We start from the raw sequence: 18751 nt of genomic DNA on the forward strand, positions 1-18751 counted from the left end.
TAAAAAAAACAAATAAAAAAAGTAATTTCAATTGCCTGTGAAAAGTTTGCAAGTGTTTAAACAAGACTGAAATGAAGAGTGATGCCTCTTTAAGACCTGCTAAATCAAACAAAGCAATCAGCACCAGGACACCAATGGTAATATAGGTTTATGAAGCCAATGTGTTTGTGCAGAAAAACTGCAGTTCCCTGAGTGTCCACTTGAGGCTGGCTTCAAAAGCTAAAAAGTCCCAACTGATCCCGTGATACAAAGCCCAACTTTACAGCAGGAACAAACATGCTTATAGTCTGTTATAAATATGTTGTCTGTCTCTTTACATCATTATTTGATTTGTCACAACAATAACAAATAGCATTTTTTTTACAATTTATATCAAGGCAGAGAGATGATATATACTTAGGCGAAATGAGGGGCTTAACTGATTTGACTGACACTTGGGCGCATTGAAAATGTGGTCTGGTCGGCTAGTTAGGGTATGATCTCAACACCACCCCGTTTTTTCAATTTCACATGGCTTCTCGGTAAGCAGAAAGGTTGGTTTGAGTCAGCATTTCAGAGATGACTACCAGCAAGTTTGAGCTTCATAACTCCTCTTCATAAACCAATGGGCGAGATGTGAAATACAGACCTACACAACAACACTGATTACTCCTGCCTGCTGCTGCCAAAAGGTAGGAGTCAGGAGAGGCAAGTATTCGCATGATGTTGAAACAAAGCCATTTATGTTTTTTACAGTAATTATTCACACTAGGTGACACATATTATGTTCAAATAACTATTTTTTTCATCTCTTCGAAACAACTCTTATATGTACAGGACAAAACTAGGAAAGAGATTTGAGGTAGGGTTTTGTCCAAGGGATGAACTTCAATTGAGGAACCTGAAAGTTTTTTACACACTACCAGTCAAAAGTTTGGAAACACCTTCTCATTCAAGGGTTTGTATTTATTTTAAGTATTTGAAACTCTAGATATATACTGAAGACATCAAAACTATGAAAGAACATATATGGAATTATTTAATGAACAAAAAAGTGTTAAACAAAGCAGAATATGTTTTATATTTTAGATTCTGTAAAGTAGCCTCGTTTTTCCTTCATGACAGCTTTGCACACTCTTGGTTTTCTCTCAGTCTGCTTCATGAAGTGGTCTCCTGGACTGGTTTCTAATTAACATGAGCCTTGTCAAGAGTTCATTTGTGGAATGACTTGCCTTCTTAATGTGTTTGGGACCATCAGTTGTGTTGTTCAGAGGTAGGGTTAGTACACAATGGATAGCCCTGTTTGACTACTGTTGTAATCCAGATTATGGCAAAACCAGATTATTTCATAGTTTTGATGTCTGCAGTATTAATCTACAATGTTGACAATAATTAAAATAATTAAAAACATTGAAAGAGAAGGTGCGTCCAAACTTTTGACTGGTAGTGTAGCTTTAAATAGAAAATGACTGGATTATTGAGCCTACAACACAGGCCAAAATATTCATAATCATGACTATGAATCATTCTAGTTTAGATGCATGCTCATTTTAGTGTAGGCTACATTTTGCATCATAACTCTGACACAGCTTCATTTCAGAGGATCTGTATTTTAGGGCATCTTCCTCCCCCATGTTTGAACAGCATGATTTATTAATGAAGGCGAGCTCTTCATCATCATCATTCTTCCTCGCAGCTGCAGAGATGGAGGCTCTCTCTGAGAATAAACCCTCATATCATCTGTCCACTGGTGGTCCCGCACAGCTCAGCCCCGCCCGCCCTGTGAGCTCCACCAGGACGCGGCTCCTCTCTGCAGTCTGCAGTCAGTCCAGAGGAGCACACTACTGCAGTCTCTACCACTCCTCCTCCTCTTCCTCCTCTTCCTCCTCCTCCTCCTCCCTGCGCTCCCCTGGCAGGTGGAAAGGACAAGTAGACGGGGCTGGGACAATGTGAGTATCAGCTCTTACATTTTTATACTTTAAATACACGTCGCGTGGGTAGATTGTGATGCATTTTTCATGTTATAATAAACCGAAGCCCCCACGGGTGTCTGAGCGACTTTTCTGCAGCGTCACGCACAGGTGAAGTTCATTTTGCGACATTGTCGGTCTGCATTGCGTGCAGGAAAACGTGCTTTCTATTAACACATTAATGCAACACTTTTTGGAAATCATAAATGCAGCAAACATAGACATGAAAGTCATGAGTGGATTATATTAAAGACAGTCCATCACATTCTGAAAAAACCTTCTTTTTTCCACACAAGGTCATTCAGAGGCAGCTGATTGGATGAAATGTTGAAATGGTTATAATGAATGGGATGTATCAAGCTGCCCATCTTTGTTCCTCTGTGACCTCAAAACGTCTTTGATTTTTGAAGGAGGGAGAGTCTGATGATGCAGCACATCTCTCTCTCTTTCTCTCTCTCTCTCTCCCCCTCTCTCTCTCTCCCTCACCTCTTTGCGTCGCTCTCAGAGCAAGGGAAACGTCTCCCATTTCATCTCTGCAGTGAGAAATGCAGCAGACTGACGCGCAGACTGTCAAGGCTTTTTACAACTTAATCAGTCCATCAAATATTTAGACAGGGAGCGAGAAGATTTTGCATCCTTGTATTGGTCAGTGCACTGCTTCACCTTCTATAAGAGCATTTGAAATGATGTATTATTTGTGCTTCCTCAGGGCTTTCCTCTCAGTCTTTGCTGTGTTGGCTCTAGTGGTCTGTGCTGAAGCAACTGTTGGGTAAGTTTCATTGATTTACTTGAACAAAAGTATAAAAAGAGCAAAACTTTCAACCTAAAATGTATATTAATTTGGTAGACCTTTTTGTCATTCCAAAGAGGCGTAGAATTTCCTTCTCTGTGCCACACTGGGATATATCCTTACTCAGTATCATGCTTGAAGTGTAACTCCAACCCCGGCTGCACCCACTTCCTTACTATTCTGTATAATGCTTAAAGTGGGCAAGAGGCCAGTGGAGGGTAGGGCTGTGACTTGATGCAAAAGCAACTTCACAGCATTGACATAGATCAGTCTCTACAGCCCTTTGTCAGCATTAGCTCATCAGTCTTAAAAGCAGGGGATGATGTGGCTAAAAGAAGTGAATTAACCCTCCAAGTTTGAAATGTTAAGCAAGTTTTATTGTACATGAGTAGACCCAGGGTGTGATTTGTGGAGCTTGTGAACAATAATGAAAAAATTAATATTCCTTTTTCTGAAACAACCTACACATCTCTCCAACACATTAATATTTAGCCATTAAGTATTTTAATTAGTTAATTTATTCACAGAAGTAATCAGTTATCATAAAATTACAACAGATGTCAGACTATAAATTATATTCATATGATATAATTCATTTTTTTTATTTTAGAATAATTAACTTAAAGTATGTAACAGCATAAGAGGAAATTCACATCTAGGTCCAGAAGCAACGGGTAGAACAGGCAAAGCTATCTTCTTCTACTGTAGACCTGAAAAATAGTCCTGGTCTGGCATTTTACTGCTGAGTTCATGGTCTTAACCATATGTTTCTGGTCTTCTTTAGAATAGCAGAGTGTCCGTTTATGTGCATCATGGTCCTCCCTGAGTAAATAAGATTGAAAGGAAGGGTATTCTTTCAGGAGCGGCTACCTGTGATTGACAAGTCATCAAGTCTCTAACAGAAGGAAAAGTCAACCAGCTAAGTAAAGGGCTCTGGAAAAATATATTCTGTCAACCCTAATGGTCCAAAAGTTTAACCCAAGGCTTCAAAAAGGTAGCCAGTCCACAAATGACCTCACAGGGGTAACGCCCACTTGTCATTTAGAGTCTATGTTCTGTGAAAGGTAAAGTTTTTGAACATTTATAAACGCACATCAATATTATATCCAATATTTGTTAAGTATGTAGCAAATTTTTGCACACAGAGTGGACCTGCCCTTAATTCCATGTAAGTAAACTCTTCCACATGTTACGTGAGAGTTAAATTCTTTGTTACCACACAGTGGGCTTTAATCTGCTGCTGTTGGAGCCTCTACTCTTCCGGGAAAGCTTTTAACTGCCTGCAGGGATTAGTTCCCCCCCCCCCCCTCATTCAGGCTTTAGGGTATTTATGGGGTCAGGCACTAATCCATTTTTTAGATGCTACTTTTAAAGAACAATACATCTAATTGTCCTCTCTGGATTGAGATGTAGTTGTGTCCTTTGACCTCTGACTGCTCCAAGGTCAGAACTCATTTCTCAGAGATTCTCTGAGATTTAGGAACAGAGTCCAGCAAAGCTCAAGACCAGATCAGCGCTCATTCAAAAAGCTTCATGAGATTGATTTGAGTTCTGTTTTTTTTTTTATTATCCAGCACTCTCTAATGGACACTCTATTCTGTCTGTTGAATAATATAGTATTAAATGTCTCCTCTCTCTTGCCCTCCACATTTCCTCCTTGGGTCAAAGCACTTTGTAACTTTTCATTTGAGACTTTCAAAGTATTGGGTTAAGAGTTGGGGTTTGTGTAGGCCAGTCATGTTCATCCACACCAACAAGGGAGACACTTCTTTATAAACTCAGTTGTCTGCATGAATAGAAACCAGACCAATCTGATGGTTTATAATTTAATTGCAATGGTAGATGCTTCTAGTCCAACTTGGTTCAGATAGATTGACATCTGCCCTTAATCAGGTCAGGCCAATCATAGCAGTTCATCTAATGTGGGGTGGGATTAAACCGTTGACTGTATAAAACATAGACATTGGTTTCCAAAGATACATTAGGAAGTCCAACAATATAGGTCGCCATATTGGAAATGCTGACACCAATTAGCTCTCAGCTAATCTAGAAACTAGCAAAGAGGTAGAGTTGAGGCCTCATCCCAGCCGCCTGTCAATCAGCTACAACACACCCACCTGTCTGTCAAATCAGCTTATGGCCCACTATCACAATCAATTATGCCCCAGTATGTTTAACTCTTAATACAATTAAAACTGGTGAGTCATAAAGAAAAGATCACCCCCTGTGTGTGTTACAAATAAAGAGAAGAGGTGGAAGAAGAGACCAATAATGTTGCTTTACTGGGCTGTACATGGATGTTCCTCAGCGTTTGGAGGGGGCTCCTGAACTTTTCACCCCAAAATACTGGTGCCAAAGACTTGCAAACCTCCCCGTTACTCAAAGTGATTTAAAGTGGCTTCATTTAGCTAGTCTGGAGAAAATTAGCCTACCTATATGAGCATGTGGCTGTGTTTCCTGTGCCGTTATGAATTAACCTACTGCTACTGATGCTTTTGATAATTAACTGTTCACTAATCCTAAACTTAGGAGTCATCTGGCAAAAAGAAAGGCTGAAAACTCATTACATTTTCTATTTTCAAGGTTTTATTTCAAGTTCAGCTACTATTTTTGTCTGTATTTTTTACTTTAATGTGTAAAATGTACTATTTTTGAATAATTAAGAAGAAAAAAACATTCTGGAAGACATCTCACAACCCCCACACACTTTGGGAACCCCTGCTCTTGTGGACACTCAAAGAACTGCATCTTTTAGCATTTCCACACTTACTTTGGTTTGAAGGATGCTGCTTGGTCTAAGCTCTGTTGTCACGTTCGCAAACAGCAAAAATGGCTGCAGCTGATGTGAAACATTGCAGTCCTGATAATGCCAAAGTGGCAAACACCATGGGCAGTGGTTCACATTACATAGAAATTGAGGCCTCTGAATGCCCAGTATACATATTTAATGTTAAATTGGATGCTGTACTGGCAGCCGACCACTACGCCACATGATTTTGCTGCTCTGATTGATTACAGCATGCTGTAGGGTTTTGGTTCTGGCCTGACGATAATGTGTCTTGGAATTCGGAAAATGGACTAAGAGGTCTTTGTATTCGGTAGAGGCCTTCTCCAAACCGTACAATGAAGTCATGGTACTCTGACATAAACAGCCTGGTCCTTATACTAAGGGAAAAGCAGTTTGGATAGACATGAAAGTGTATTCTTTTACCATCTGTTGTAGACCGAGCACCAACAAGAGCTTCTGCACCGAGTCAAAGGAATGTCTGGAATATGAGCTGGTCTGCAAAACAGACGAATATGAGGTGAGTGATCACAAGTCTAACAGCAGGTTTACTTTCTAATCCAGTTGTATTCTCTGACTGATGGTCTCCATTTTCCCTTTGTGTGTGTTCAGGTGCGACACTACAGCCCCACTCGCTGGGTGTCCACAGACGCTGAAGCTTATTTCATGGGTGTGGGAGCAGCCATGGCCTTCAGAAGACTCTTCCAGTACATCACCGGAGCCAATGAAGGAGGTAAGAACAGGACAGAGACAGGAAATGAAGCATTGTTGTTTGTATGTGTGGTATTCCATATGTGCATATGTGTGTCCTGTGCAGGTATCCAGATGGAGATGACCGCCCCTGTCCTGGTTAAGATCCCAGAGGAGACGAAGATGTGGGAGCCAGCCGTCTACACGCTCAACTTCCCTCTGCCGTCAGCGTATCAGGAGAAGCCTCCCACACCCACCAATGACAAGGTGAGCTGAGTGGACAGGTGGTGAGGGATGTGTGCATGTGTAATCGGGGTGGGGCTCTGGGTGCAGGGTGACAACAGATCAACTTTTCTGGAAGTTGGTGAGCTTGACCTTGCAGTCAGAAGGTCAAAGCTGTTATCCTGCCAGTGTCAGAGTGTAATCTAATCACTCAGCGATCAATGAAGGGCATTGATGTTTGTGCTGTATTCAGTGTAGCTGGCTCTCCTGCAGCTTTCCCTCTCTCAGCAGAACAGGACAGAGAAGGTGCTGGTTCATGTTGGAGTCAGCGCTGCTGTCTTTTATCTGTTTAATGATGATGACGTTGTAAATGTTCATACTTCCTGTGAGGAAATGAACGTAGCTTATCTGTTCCATTCATCTGGGTTTAGATGCTGATATCCACAAATATCAAATTCATTAATATAAAACATGTAATATACTCTGCAGTACATCTAACAGTCTGTCACACTAAAATTCTATTATTATTATTTTGAAACCATTTATACTTACTTTCTGTTCAGTCGTTTTTCTGTGATGTTCCTTCTTTCCTGACTGACATTTACAGAGTAGAAGATGATAGTCATTGTATGTCTTTAGCACAGCTATACAACATGTATACTGTATATATATTTTTTATTCTGTTTAATTGTTTCTTTATTTGGAATGGACAGGTGAATACAACAGTATAGCAACATTAGTAAAAGTAAAAACAAAAGTCCTTCCAGTTTTTTTTGTTTCTAGTCCAGAAAAAAACAGGGTTCCCACACGTCCTGGAAAAACTGGAAAACCTGGAAAACAGTTGACCAGTTTTCCAGTACTTGAAAAACACCTGGAAAATGGGAGAAAAAGTAAAATGTCCTGGAAAATCACAGATTGTCCTGGAAAAGTATTCCAACATGACTGCGTGCGACCTGACAAGGTTGAAAAAATACATCCCCATTCAACATTTGTGCCCATTTTTGTCATTCAGATTCATAAGCATGTAAGAGATGATTTCATGGATAGCCATAGACTGCATGTCTTCAATGTAGACTTCCACTGAGAGGAACATACTAGACTATTTAGGAACTCAATTTAGACTGTCATACCAGCTTGATCATCACTGAAAATGTCCTTGAAATGTCCTGGAAAATTATCTCTGGAAAAGAGTGGGAACCCTGAAAACACAACATCAGCCATCCTGGAATAAGAGGGGTCATAGACCATGGATCAGATTTTGTTCATCCATTATAGGGTCCACACTTCTCTGATAACTTAAATTTCCCAGCAATTGTAAAAAAGAAACAATAATAGTGGATACACAATGACCTCTTATGGACAGACCTGACAATTTGCGCGGGATAAACTGCCAGAAACATATATGTTATTAGGATTGAAGTACATAACATGCTCTACATGTTTCATCTCAGCAGTGACTGACATTACTTAATAAATCATACTTTATTTTTTTTATGAAATTCAGGACCTTAGTAGTCATTTTCACTTTTTAGGGCTTGAGCACCTACGAAGGCCTTACTTTATTTCTTCTTCTTCTTCTTCTTCTTCTTCTTCTTCTTCTTCTTCTTCTTCTTCTTCTTCTTCTTCTTCTTCTTCTCTGCACTGATTAATAGCTAACTTGGAAGCCTTAACAAACCCAAAAGTCTGGAATATTTAGCAAGCTCAACAGGTCTGGTGAAAAATGTGATAAGGTATGCATTTTGATCATGAGTCGGCAAATTAGCTCTACAGCCCCCCCCTGCAAACTTCCAAAAAAGGGTCCACATTTGGCTTTTTCCAAATACATTAATTGAATTTCGTGCATATATTCAGCTTTCAATGACTTTAAAAAATATTTTGATGTCAACAGGAAGTTCACAAATTAAAAAAAAAGTTGAAAATTCTATTTTTTTGATCATTTCTTTGGGTTTTTCAAATATTTACTCTTCCAAGGACGATCATCCAAACAGGCTCAAACTTTGTATACAGCTAGAAGAGACCTGAATCAATTTAAGTTACTCAGCTCGTGTACAAAACTTAAAGGGCGTGGTCAGTTGCAAGTCCTCAGTTAGGTGTTTCCCCCCGAAACAGGAAGTAGTTTTATCTCAGCCTTACATGTTCCAATCTGACCCAAACTTTTCATGTATGATAAGGGTCTCAGCCTGAACAGATTGATATATATCTTCTGTTGTCTTTCTTTACTTTAAACCAATGGTGTGATCTTTGACACATGTACTGAATGGTAGTTTTCTTTCTTGCTTACTCTCTGCCCCATCTGTCTCTTTGGATCATCTTATGTGGCACAGCTGTACTTCACCGAGATGCCAGAGATGGACGTGTATGTGAGGAGCTATGGAGGCTGGATGCTGTCAGTCACCTCCAGGCTTCACGCCCACCTTCTGACCAAAGAGCTGGAGAGAGTTCGAGCTGCTTACAATCACAGCTTCCACTACGGAGTCGGCTATGACAGGTAATAGACATGTCCATGAATACTGCAGCGTTTCTGGCTATCACAGGTTCATTATTGATAAGTAGCTGATAATCATGCATGTTGGCACATTTACAACCTTTAATAGTCAGTATAACACGTGTATTCATACCTTATTCATATTAGAATATTCTAGAACATAGAGGCCGTCAAGTAAGAGTCTTCATTATATAACCTACAAATAACTGCTTAATGACGCAGAGTCAGTGAATGATAATCCGAACAGGCTTTGCTCGGTGTGGGCTGTGCAAGGTGGTTATATCATAACAGTTACCAAAACACATGTAACTCCTGTAATAACTCTCTAACTGCTGTCAGTAAGCAGTAACTCCATGGAAATTGAGAATTAATTAATTTAACCCTCTTCTAAATTTTGTGTTTGTCTCCCCCCTTTTGTTTTGCATTTATATGTGATTTTGTGTGCGTGTGTGTGTGTGCGTGTGTGTAGTCCATTGAAGCTGTTGAACAGGCACAATGAGGTGTGGTACGTGGCTGAGGGGGAGCCAGTCTGCACAGATCCACAAGAACCGACCCCCCCACACACACCCAGACCCACTCTCACCCACTTACCCACAGACTCAGCCTCTGACCCTCTCCCACACACCCTCTCTGACTCCCCTTACCTCACTCCCTCCAACCTCTCCTCCACATCCAACTCCTCCTCCTCTCAAGCCCCATCTGACACACCAGCCCTCCCGACCTCTGACACTCCACCCAGCCCTTCATCCAACCTGTCCGCCGAGGCCGTGTTCAGCAACCCCCCCACCTCCGCCCAGATCCTGCTGGACCTGACCACCAACTCCTCCGATCCGGTCTCTGTGAGCCCGTCCCTGGAGCCTCAGTCTGACGCTGCCCTGTGGAACAGCACGGCACCCCACAGCTCTGTGGACACACAGGCCGACAGTAACCCCGTGGTCGAGCCGGATAACGCTCATTAGTATTAGCATCAGCAGGCAAGTGTGATTCAAGCAGCTCTTCCAGGTATAATCACATGGAATCAAAAATAGAACAGCAGCAGTGTGAGTGAGTGTGATAGAAAGGCAACGCTGCTCTCTTCTTCCATATCTCTCTATTTATGTATATCACTGTAACTCCCCCTTATGAAACTTAATGTTTGAATCTATGTTCTATCACAGCTTTGCACCTGCAGCTTCCTGTAAGCAAACACATCCCTGTTACCTGTCCACTGTCGTCCTGAAGTGATCACACGGCTGCATCAAAACGTAAAGTTACATGTCTGTCTTAGTTAGAGAGTTAAAGCTCAAGTTTCATCACTGTACAGTATTATATCCACTGCTGATTTGATTCAGTTTAGTGCTCCTTATGAAGATGAGGCAACTTCCAAGCCCACTTAACAACATCAGTTTACATCAGCTCACAAATCTTTAAACGAAAGGAGAAAATACACAGATATGTGTGTCAGAGGATGTATTAGTGTGCATATTGTAAAGTTGATGACATGGATCAATGTATTCACTTCGTATCAATGTCAATGAATCATTGATTATCAAATGAATATATCGGTCTTTCATCACTAGATTCATAGACTAACCTTGTTGGGCTTCAATGTAAATTATTGGCTGATATATCAGAGGAAACATCCCGGTCATCATGTGTTTTATTGAGTTTGATGCAGTTCTAAGTGATTATCCAAAGCCCTCTGTCCGTATTTTAAGGCCATGACATCCTCCAAGCTTCTACTCTCTGTTAAAGCTTCATGTTAGTTCATTTCAAGATACTGTCTGTGGTGAGTTGTTATTTAATCAGAACGCACATTCGCTGGGATCTTTGGTGCAGCCTTAAACCTCTGTGTGCATGCCTCTTTAAGGTATTTAGTGTTCGTCAAGTCAATTTAAAAGTGCCTGTTGAAACATTCGCTCTGTCGTTCGCTAGACTTTTTGTCTTGATATTTTAAACCAGCTTTCAGGAAACTACAGTTACAGATTTAATCAGATATCCCTCAATTAAATAAACATATTTAGTACGGTAACAGAAACTTGGATCATGACCGAAGGGGTGTTAATAACACAACGTGCTCAGTAACAGAAAATAGTAGTTTATTTTTTGTCTCCATTTTTTGGTTTAAAGCGAAAAAAAAAAGCAATACAAGTGTAGCATCTTTGAATCAGTAAACTTAAATTCTGATGCTCTTTAAACAAATGGTCCTTAAATTTAAAGGTAACAAATTAGCCTATTTTTTCAGCTAACTAAAACCAAAGTAATTTGTATTTTTTGTCTCAGATAAGAGAAAGATTCACCTGCATATGGACAACTTAAGTTTTCTGTCAGTAAAAAAACATTAATGTATCAAAATCTAAGAAGTTATTCTCCCTAAATCTTTTAATCTATGATATTCATGCATCCCCAAATAATGTCCAAAGGCATCCTGCAGAGTTTTGACCACTAGAGGCACTGCAGAGCAGAAACTGTACATGATGTGAGGTCATGGCTGATATGAGGTGTAACATCAATGCTAAAGCAGTGACAGTCGTTGGGAATAGCATGTCAGAGCAGGTAGAAGTGTTCTGTTCAAGAAAACAAAAAAGACAGGAATATTTGGCCTTCTTCATGAGGAGTGGCTTGTGATCAAATTATTAGGCCTGAAGGATACAAACAGAAACCTTTAGTCTTAATTTGTTGGGACTCAGTTGAATGATGGTCTGTTTTGTTGACTTTAGAAAAGTCGGATTTTGAGAGAGGTAAGAGTGCCCCAAAGATCCCAAACAATCCCACCTGATAAACCAATGCAATACGAGTAACACCTGTAATTAAATGACTTTCTCTGTCCATGTGTATCTGAGCTACATGCTGTATGATCTGAGGAAGGTGCAATAAAAACCATAACAAACTAATGTTGGACTCTTTTTATTCCTGGCAGCTGTAGTTACGCTTCCTAGCCACTAGGGGACGCAGTGAGACTGATGGAGCTGAGGTGTCACAGATGAAGGTGGACATAAAGTGAAGCACAGTAATGTAGCATTCTCGGGCCCACGTTACACACGCCTCTATGCAATCAACCAATCAAAAGCGTGCTATTTTTTACATATCACTGTCGGAGGTATCAGAGATGGCTGACAGGCTCACAACCATAAGAGGAGCAAGGGTTAGGGTTGTGATTAGGGTTAGGGTTATGATTAGGGTTAGGGTTGTGATTAGGGTTAGGGTTAGGGTTGTGATTAGGGTTAGGGTTATGATTAGGGTTAGGGTTGTGATTAGGTTTAGGGTTGTGATTAGGGTTAGGGTTGTGATTAGGGTTAGGGTTAGGGTTCTTATTAGGGTTAGGGTTGTGATTAGGGTTAGGGTTGTGATTAGGGTTAGGGTTATGATTAGGGTTAGGGTTGTGATTAGGGTTAGGGTTGTGATTAGGGTTAGGGTTGTGATTAGGGTTAGGGTTAGGGTTGTGATTAGGGTTAGGGTTATGATTAGGGTTAGGGTTGTGATTAGGTTTAGGGTTGTGATTAGGGTTAGGGTTGTGATTAGGGTTAGGGTTCTTATTAGGGTTAGGGTTGTGATTAGGGTTAGGGTTGTGATTAGGGTTAGGGTTATGATTAGGGTTAGGGTTGTGATTAGGGTTAGGGTTATGATTAGGGTTAGGGTTGTGATTAGGGTTAGGGTTATGATTAGGGTTAGGGTTGTGATTAGGGTTAGGGTTAGGGTTCTTATTAGGGTTAGGGTTGTGATTAGGGTTAGGGTTATGATTAGGGTTAGGGTTGTGATTAGGGTTAGGGTTATGATTAGGGTTAGGGTTGTGATTAGGGTTAGGGTTGTGATTAGGGTTAGGGTTATGATTAGGGTTAGGGTTGTGATTAGGGTTAGGGTTATGATTAGGGTTAGGGTTGTGATTAGGGTTAGGGTTAGGGTTGTGATTAGGGTTAGGGTTATGATAAGGGTTACGGTTGTGATTAGGGTTAGGGTTGTGATTAGGGTTAGGGTTAGGGTTCTTATTAGGGTTAGGGTTGTGATTAGGGTTAGGGTTAGGGTTGTGATTAGGGTTTGGGTTAGGGTTCTTATTAGGGTTAGGGTTGTGATTAGGGTTAGGGTTGTGATTAGGGTTAGGGTTATGATTAGGGTTAGGGTTGTGATTAGGGTTAGGGTTATGATTAGGGTTAGGGTTGTGATTAGGGTTAGGGTTGTGATTAGGGTTAGGGTTGTGATTAGGGTTAGGGTTATGATTAGGGTTAGGGTTGTGATTAGGGTTAGGGTTATGATTAGGGTTAGGGTTATGATTAGGGTTAGGGTTATGATTAGGGTTAGGGTTGTGATTAGGGTTAGGGTTGTGATTAGGGTTAGGGTTGTGATTAGAGTTAGGGTTAGGGTTATGATTAGGGTTAGGGTTGTGATTAGGTTTAGGGTTGTGATTAGGGTTAGGGTTATGATTAGGGTTAGGGTTGTGATTAGGGTTAGGGTTGTGATTAGGGTTAGGGTTGTGATTAGGGTTAGGGTTAGGGTTAGGGTTAGGGTTAGGGTTCTTATTAGGGTTAGGGTTGTGATTAGGGTTAGGGTTATGATTAGGGTTAGGGTTGTGATTAGAGTTAGGGTTAGGGTTCTTATTAGGGTTAGGGTTGTGATTAGGGTTAGGGTTAGGGTTGTGATTAGGGTTTGGGTTAGGGTTCTTATTAGGGTTAGGGTTGTGATTAGGGTTAGGGTTGTGATTAGGGTTAGGGTTATGATTAGGGTTAGGGTTGTGATTAGGGTTAGGGTTATGATTAGGGTTAGGGTTATGATTAGGGTTAGGGTTGTGATTAGGGTTAGGGTTGTGATTAGGGTTAGGGTTGTGATTAGGGTTGGGGTTAGGGTTATGATTAGGGTTAGGGTTGTGATTAGGTTTAGGGTTGTGATTAGGGTTAGGGTTATGATTAGGGTTAGGGTTGTGATTAGGGTTAGGGTTAGGGTTCTGATTAGGGTTAGGGTTATGATTAGGGTTAGGGTTGTGATTAGGGTTAGGGTTAGGGTTGTGATTAGGGTTAGGGTTATGATTAGGGTTAGGGTTGTGATTAGGTTAGGGTTGTGATTAGGGTTAGGGTTGTGATTAGGGTTAGGGTTAGGGTTCTTATTAGGGTTAGGGTTGTGATTAGGGTTAGGGTTGTGATTAGGGTTAGGGTTATGATTAGGGTTAGGGTTGTGATTAGGGTTAGGGTTATGATTAGGGTTAGGGTTGTGATTAGGGTTAGGGTTATGATTAAGGTTAGGGTTGTGATTAGGGTTAGGGTTAGGGTTCTTATTAGGGTTAGGGTTGTGATTAGGGTTAGGGTTATGATTAGGGTTAGGGTTGTGATTAGGGTTAGGGTTATGATTAGGGTTAGGGTTGTGATTAGGGTTAGGGTTGTGATTAGGGTTAGGGTTATGATTAGGGTTAGGGTTGTGATTAGGGTTAGGGTTATGATTAGGGTTAGGGTTGTGATTAGGGTTAGGGTTAGGGTTGTGATTAGGGTTAGGGTTATGATAAGGGTTACGGTTGTGATTAGGGTTAGGGTTGTGATTAGGGTTAGGGTTAGGGTTCTTATTAGGGTTAGGGTTGTGATTAGGGTTAGGGTTAGGGTTGTGATTAGGGTTTGGGTTAGGGTTCTTATTAGGGTTAGGGTTGTGATTAGGGTTAGGGTTGTGATTAGGGTTAGGGTTATGATTAGGGTTAGGGTTGTGATTAGGGTTAGGGTTATGATTAGGGTTAGGGTTTGTGATTAGGGTTAGGGTTGTGATTAGGGTTAGGGTTGTGATTAGGGTTAGGGTTATGATTAGGGTTAGGGTTGTGGTTAGGGTTAGGGTTATGATTAGGGTTAGGGTTATGATTAGGGTTAGGGTTATGATTAGGGTTAGGGTTGTGATTTAGGGTTAGGGTTGTGATTAGGGTTAGGGTTGTGCTTAGAGTTAGGGTTAGGGTTATGATTAGGGTTAGGGTTGTGATTAGGTTTAGGGTTGTGATTAGGGTTAGGGTTATGATTAGGGTTAGGGTTGTGATTAGGGTTAGGGTTGTGATTAGGGTTAGGGTTATGATTAGGGTTAGGGTTCTTATTAGGGTTAGGGTTGTGATTAGGTTTAGGGTTGTGATTAGGGTTAGGGTTGTGATTAGGGTTAGGGTTAGGGTTAGGGTTAGGGTTCTTATTAGGGTTAGGGTTGTGAATAGGGTTAGGGTTATGATTAGGGTTAGGGTTGTGATTAGGGTTAGGGTTAGGGTTCTTATTAGGGTTAGGGTTGTGATTAGGGTTAGGGTTAGGGTTGTGATTAGGGTTTGGGTTAGGGTTCTTATTAGGGTTAGGGTTGTGATTAGGGTTAGGGTTGTGATTAGGGTTAGGGTTATGATTAGGGTTAGGGTTGTGATTAGGGTTAGGGTTATGATTAGGGTTAGGGTTATGATTAGGGTTAGGGTTGTGATTAGGGTTAGGGTTGTGATTAGGGTTAGGGTTGTGATTAGGGTTGGGGTTAGGGTTATGATTAGGGTTAGGGTTGTGATTAGGTTTAGGGTTGTGATTAGGGTTAGGGTTATGATTAGGGTTAGGGTTGTGATTAGGGTTAGGGTTGTGATTAGGGTTAGGGTTATGATTAGGGTTAGGGTTGTGATTAGGGTTAGGGTTGTGATTAGGGTTAGGGTTAGGGTTGTGATTAGGGTTAGGGTTCTTATTAGGGTTAGGGTTGTGATTAGGTTTAGGGTTGTGATTAGGGTTAGGGTTAGGGTTAGGGTTCTTATTAGGGTTAGGGTTGTGATTAGGGTTAGGGTTATGATTAGGGTTAGGGTTGTGATTAGGGTTAGGGTTAGGGTTCTTATTAGGGTTAGGGTTGTGATTAGGGTTAGGGTTAGGGTTGTGATTAGGGTTTGGGTTAGGGTTCTTATTAGGGTTAGGGTTGTGATTAGGGTTAGGGTTGTGATTAGGGTTAGGGTTATGATTAGGGTTAGGGTTGTGATTAGGGTTAGGGTTGTGATTAGGGTTAGGGTTGTGATTAGGGTTAGGGTTGTGATTAGGGTTAGGGTTAGGGTTATGATTAGGGTTAGGGTTGTGATTAGGTTTAGGGTTGTGATTAGGGTTAGGGTTATGATTAGGGTTAGGGTTGTGATTAGGGTTAGGGTTGTGATTAGGGTTAGGGTTGTGATTAGGGTTAGGGTTAGGGTTGTGATTAGGGTTAGGGTTCTTATTAGGGTTAGGGTTGTGATTAGGTTTAGGGTTGTGATTAGGGTTAGGGTTGTGATTAGGGTTAGGGTTAGGGTTAGGGTTAGGGTTAGGGTTCTTATTAGGGTTAGGGTTGTGATTAGGGTTAGGGTTATGATTAGGGTTAGGGTTGTGATTAGGGTTAGGGTTATGATTAGGGTTAGGGTTGTGATTAGGGTTAGGGTTATGATTAGGGTTAGGGTTGTGATTAGGGTTAGGGTTAGGGTTCTTATTAGGGTTAGGGTTGTGATTAGGGTTAGGGTTATGATTAGGGTTAGGGTTGTGATTAGGGTTAGGGTTATGATTAGGGTTAGGGTTGTGATTAAGGTTAGGGTTATGATTAGGGTTAGGGTTGTGATTAGGGTTAGGGTTAGGGTTGTGATTAGGGTTAGGGTTATGATAAGGGTTACGGTTGTGATTAGGGTTAGGGTTAGGGTTGTGATTAGGGTTAGGGTTAGGGTTCTTATTAGGGTTAGGGTTGTGATTAGGGTTAGGGTTAGGGTTGTGATTAGGGTTAGGGTTCTTATTAGGGTTAGGGTTGTGATTAGGGTTAGGGTTGTGATTAGGGTTAGGGTTATGATTAGGGTTAGGGTTGTGATTAGGGTTAGGGTTGTGATTAGGGTTAGGGTTGTGATTAGGGTTAGGGTTAGGGTTGTGATTAGGGTTAGGGTTCTTATTAGGGTTAGGGTTGTGATTAGGTTTAGGGTTGTGATTAGGGTTAGGGTTAGGGTTCTTATTAGGGTTAGGGTTGTGATTAGGGTTAGGGTTATGATTAGGGTTAGGGTTGTGATTAGGGTTAGGGTTATGATTAGGGTTAGGGTTGTGATTAGGGTTAGGGTTATGATTAGGGTTAGGGTTGTGATTAGGGTTGGGGTTAGGTTTGTGATTAGGGTTAGGGTTGTGATTAGGGTTAGGGTTGTGATTAGGGTTAGGGTTATGATTAGGGTTAGGGTTGTGATTAGGGTTAGGGTTATGATTAGGGTTAGGGTTATGATTAGGGTTAGGGTTGTGATTAGGGTTAGGGTTGTGATTAGGGTTAGGGTTGTGATTAGGGTTAGGGTTAGGGTTATGATTAGGGTTAGGGTTGTGATTAGGGTTAGGGTTGTGATTAGGGTTAGGGTTATGATTAGAGTTAGGGTTGTGATTAGGGTTAGGGTTGTGATTAGGGGTTAGGGTTGTGATTAGGTTTAGGGTTGTGATTAGGGTTAGGGTTGTGATTAGGGTTAGGGTTCTGATTAGGGTTAAGGTTAGGGTTATGATTAGGGTTAGGGTTATGATTAGGGTTAGGGTTGTGATTAGGGTTAGGGTTAGGGTTGTGATTAGGGTTAGGGTTATGATTAGGGTTAGGGTTGTGATTAGGGTTAGGGTTAGGGTTGTGATTAGGGTTAGGGTTAGGGTTGTGATTAGGGTTAGGGTTGTGATTAGGGTTAGGGTTATGATTAGGGTTAGGGTTATGATTAGGGTTATGGTTGTGATTAGGGTTAGGGTTAGGGTTATGATTAGGGTTAGGGTTAGGGTTAGGGTTATGATTAGGGTTAGGGTTGTGATTAGGGTTAGGGTTGTGATTAGGGTTAGGGTTATGATTAGGGTTAGGGTTATGATTAGGGTTAGGGTTGTGATTAGGGTTAGGGTTATGATTAGGGTTAGGGTTGTGATTAGGGTTAGGGTTGTGATTAGGGTTAGGGTTGTGATTAGGGTTAGGGTTATGATTAGGGTTAGGGTTAGGGTTATGATTAGGGTTAGGGTTGTGATTAGGGTTAGGGTTGTGATTAGGGTTAGGGTTATGATTAGAGTTAGGGTTTTGATTAGGGTTAGGGTTGTGATTAGGGTTAGGGTTATAATTAGGGTTAGGGTTGTGATTAGGGTTAGGGTTGTGATTAGGGTTAGGGTTGTGATTATGGTTAGGGTTGTGATTAGGGTTAGGGTTGTGATTAGGTTTAGGGTTAGGGTTATAATTAAGGTTAGGGTTAGGGTTGTGATTAGGGTAAGGGTTAGGGTTGTGATAAGGGTTAGGGTTCTGATTAGGGTTAGGGTTAGGGTTATGATTAGGGTTAGGGTTATGATTAGGGTTAGGGTTGTGATTAGGGTTAGGGTTAGGGTTAGGGTTGTGATTAGGGTTAGGGTTAGGGTTAGGTTTAGGGTTGTGATTAGGGTTAGGGTTGTGATTGGGGTTAGGGTTAGGGTTGTGATTAGGGTCAGGGTTATGATTAGGGTTAGGGTTGTGATCAGGGTTAGGGTTAGGGTTGTGATTAGGGTTAGGGTTATGATTAGGGTTAGGGTTGTGATTAGGGTTAGGGTTAGGGTTGTGATTAGGGTTAGGGTTGTGATTAGGGTTAGGGTTGTGATTAGGGTTAGGGTTAGGGTTATGATTAGGGTTAGGGTTATGATTAGGGTTAGGGTTGTGATTAGGGTTAGGGTTAGGGTTAGGGTTAGGGTTGTGATTAGGGTTAGGGTTGTGATTAGGGTTAGGGTTGTGATTAGGGTTAGGGTTGTGATTAGGGTTAGGGTTATGATTAGGGTTAGGGTTGTGATTAAGGTTAGGGTTCTGATTAGGGTTAGGGTTGTGATTAGGGTTAGGGTTGTGATTAGGGTTAGGGTTATGATTAGGGTTAGGGTTATGATTAGGGTTAGGGTTGTGATTAAGGTTAGGGTTCTGATTAGGGTTAGGGT

The 18751-nt window shown here is 41.3% G+C and overlaps 1 protein-coding gene across 3 annotated transcripts; it reads left to right on the forward strand.

Moving 5' to 3' along the window:
* The first annotated feature begins 598 nt into the window (after positions 1 to 598).
* On the forward strand, positions 599 to 11794 carry LOC117815381. 3 transcript variants are annotated; one of them, XM_034687065.1, is made up of 9 exons: positions 599 to 671; positions 1676 to 1928; positions 2659 to 2718; positions 5963 to 6044; positions 6137 to 6257; positions 6342 to 6481; positions 8761 to 8924; positions 9391 to 9923; positions 10079 to 11794. In XM_034687065.1, exons 2-8 carry the CDS (start codon positions 1684 to 1686, stop codon positions 9878 to 9880), a joined length of 1302 nt encoding a protein of 433 aa, XP_034542956.1. In that variant the 5' UTR covers positions 599 to 671; positions 1676 to 1683; the 3' UTR covers positions 9881 to 9923; positions 10079 to 11794. The 3 variants fall into 3 exon arrangements, with proteins under 3 accessions (XP_034542956.1, XP_034542955.1, XP_034542954.1); XM_034687064.1 differs by having other exon boundaries at positions 9391 to 9895; positions 10079 to 11472; XM_034687063.1 differs by having other exon boundaries at positions 9391 to 11472.
* The last annotated feature ends 6957 nt before the right edge of the window (positions 11795 to 18751 follow it).

This window comes from Notolabrus celidotus, chromosome 7 (genome assembly GCF_009762535.1).
Source record: "Notolabrus celidotus isolate fNotCel1 chromosome 7, fNotCel1.pri, whole genome shotgun sequence".
NCBI classification, from domain to species: Eukaryota; Metazoa; Chordata; class Actinopteri; order Labriformes; family Labridae; genus Notolabrus; species Notolabrus celidotus.

Excerpts from the sequence above, each read along its gene's own strand:
- LOC117815381 (XM_034687065.1), top strand. The coding sequence starts at position 1,684 with ATGGAGGCTCTCTCTGAGAATAAACCCTCATATCATCTGTCCACTGGT. Across the intron at positions 6,258-6,341 it reads CACCGGAGCCAATGAAGGAG|GTATCCAGATGGAGATGACC; the intron begins GTAAGAACAGGA and ends TGTCCTGTGCAG. Across the intron at positions 6,482-8,760 it reads CCACACCCACCAATGACAAG|CTGTACTTCACCGAGATGCC; the intron begins GTGAGCTGAGTG and ends TATGTGGCACAG.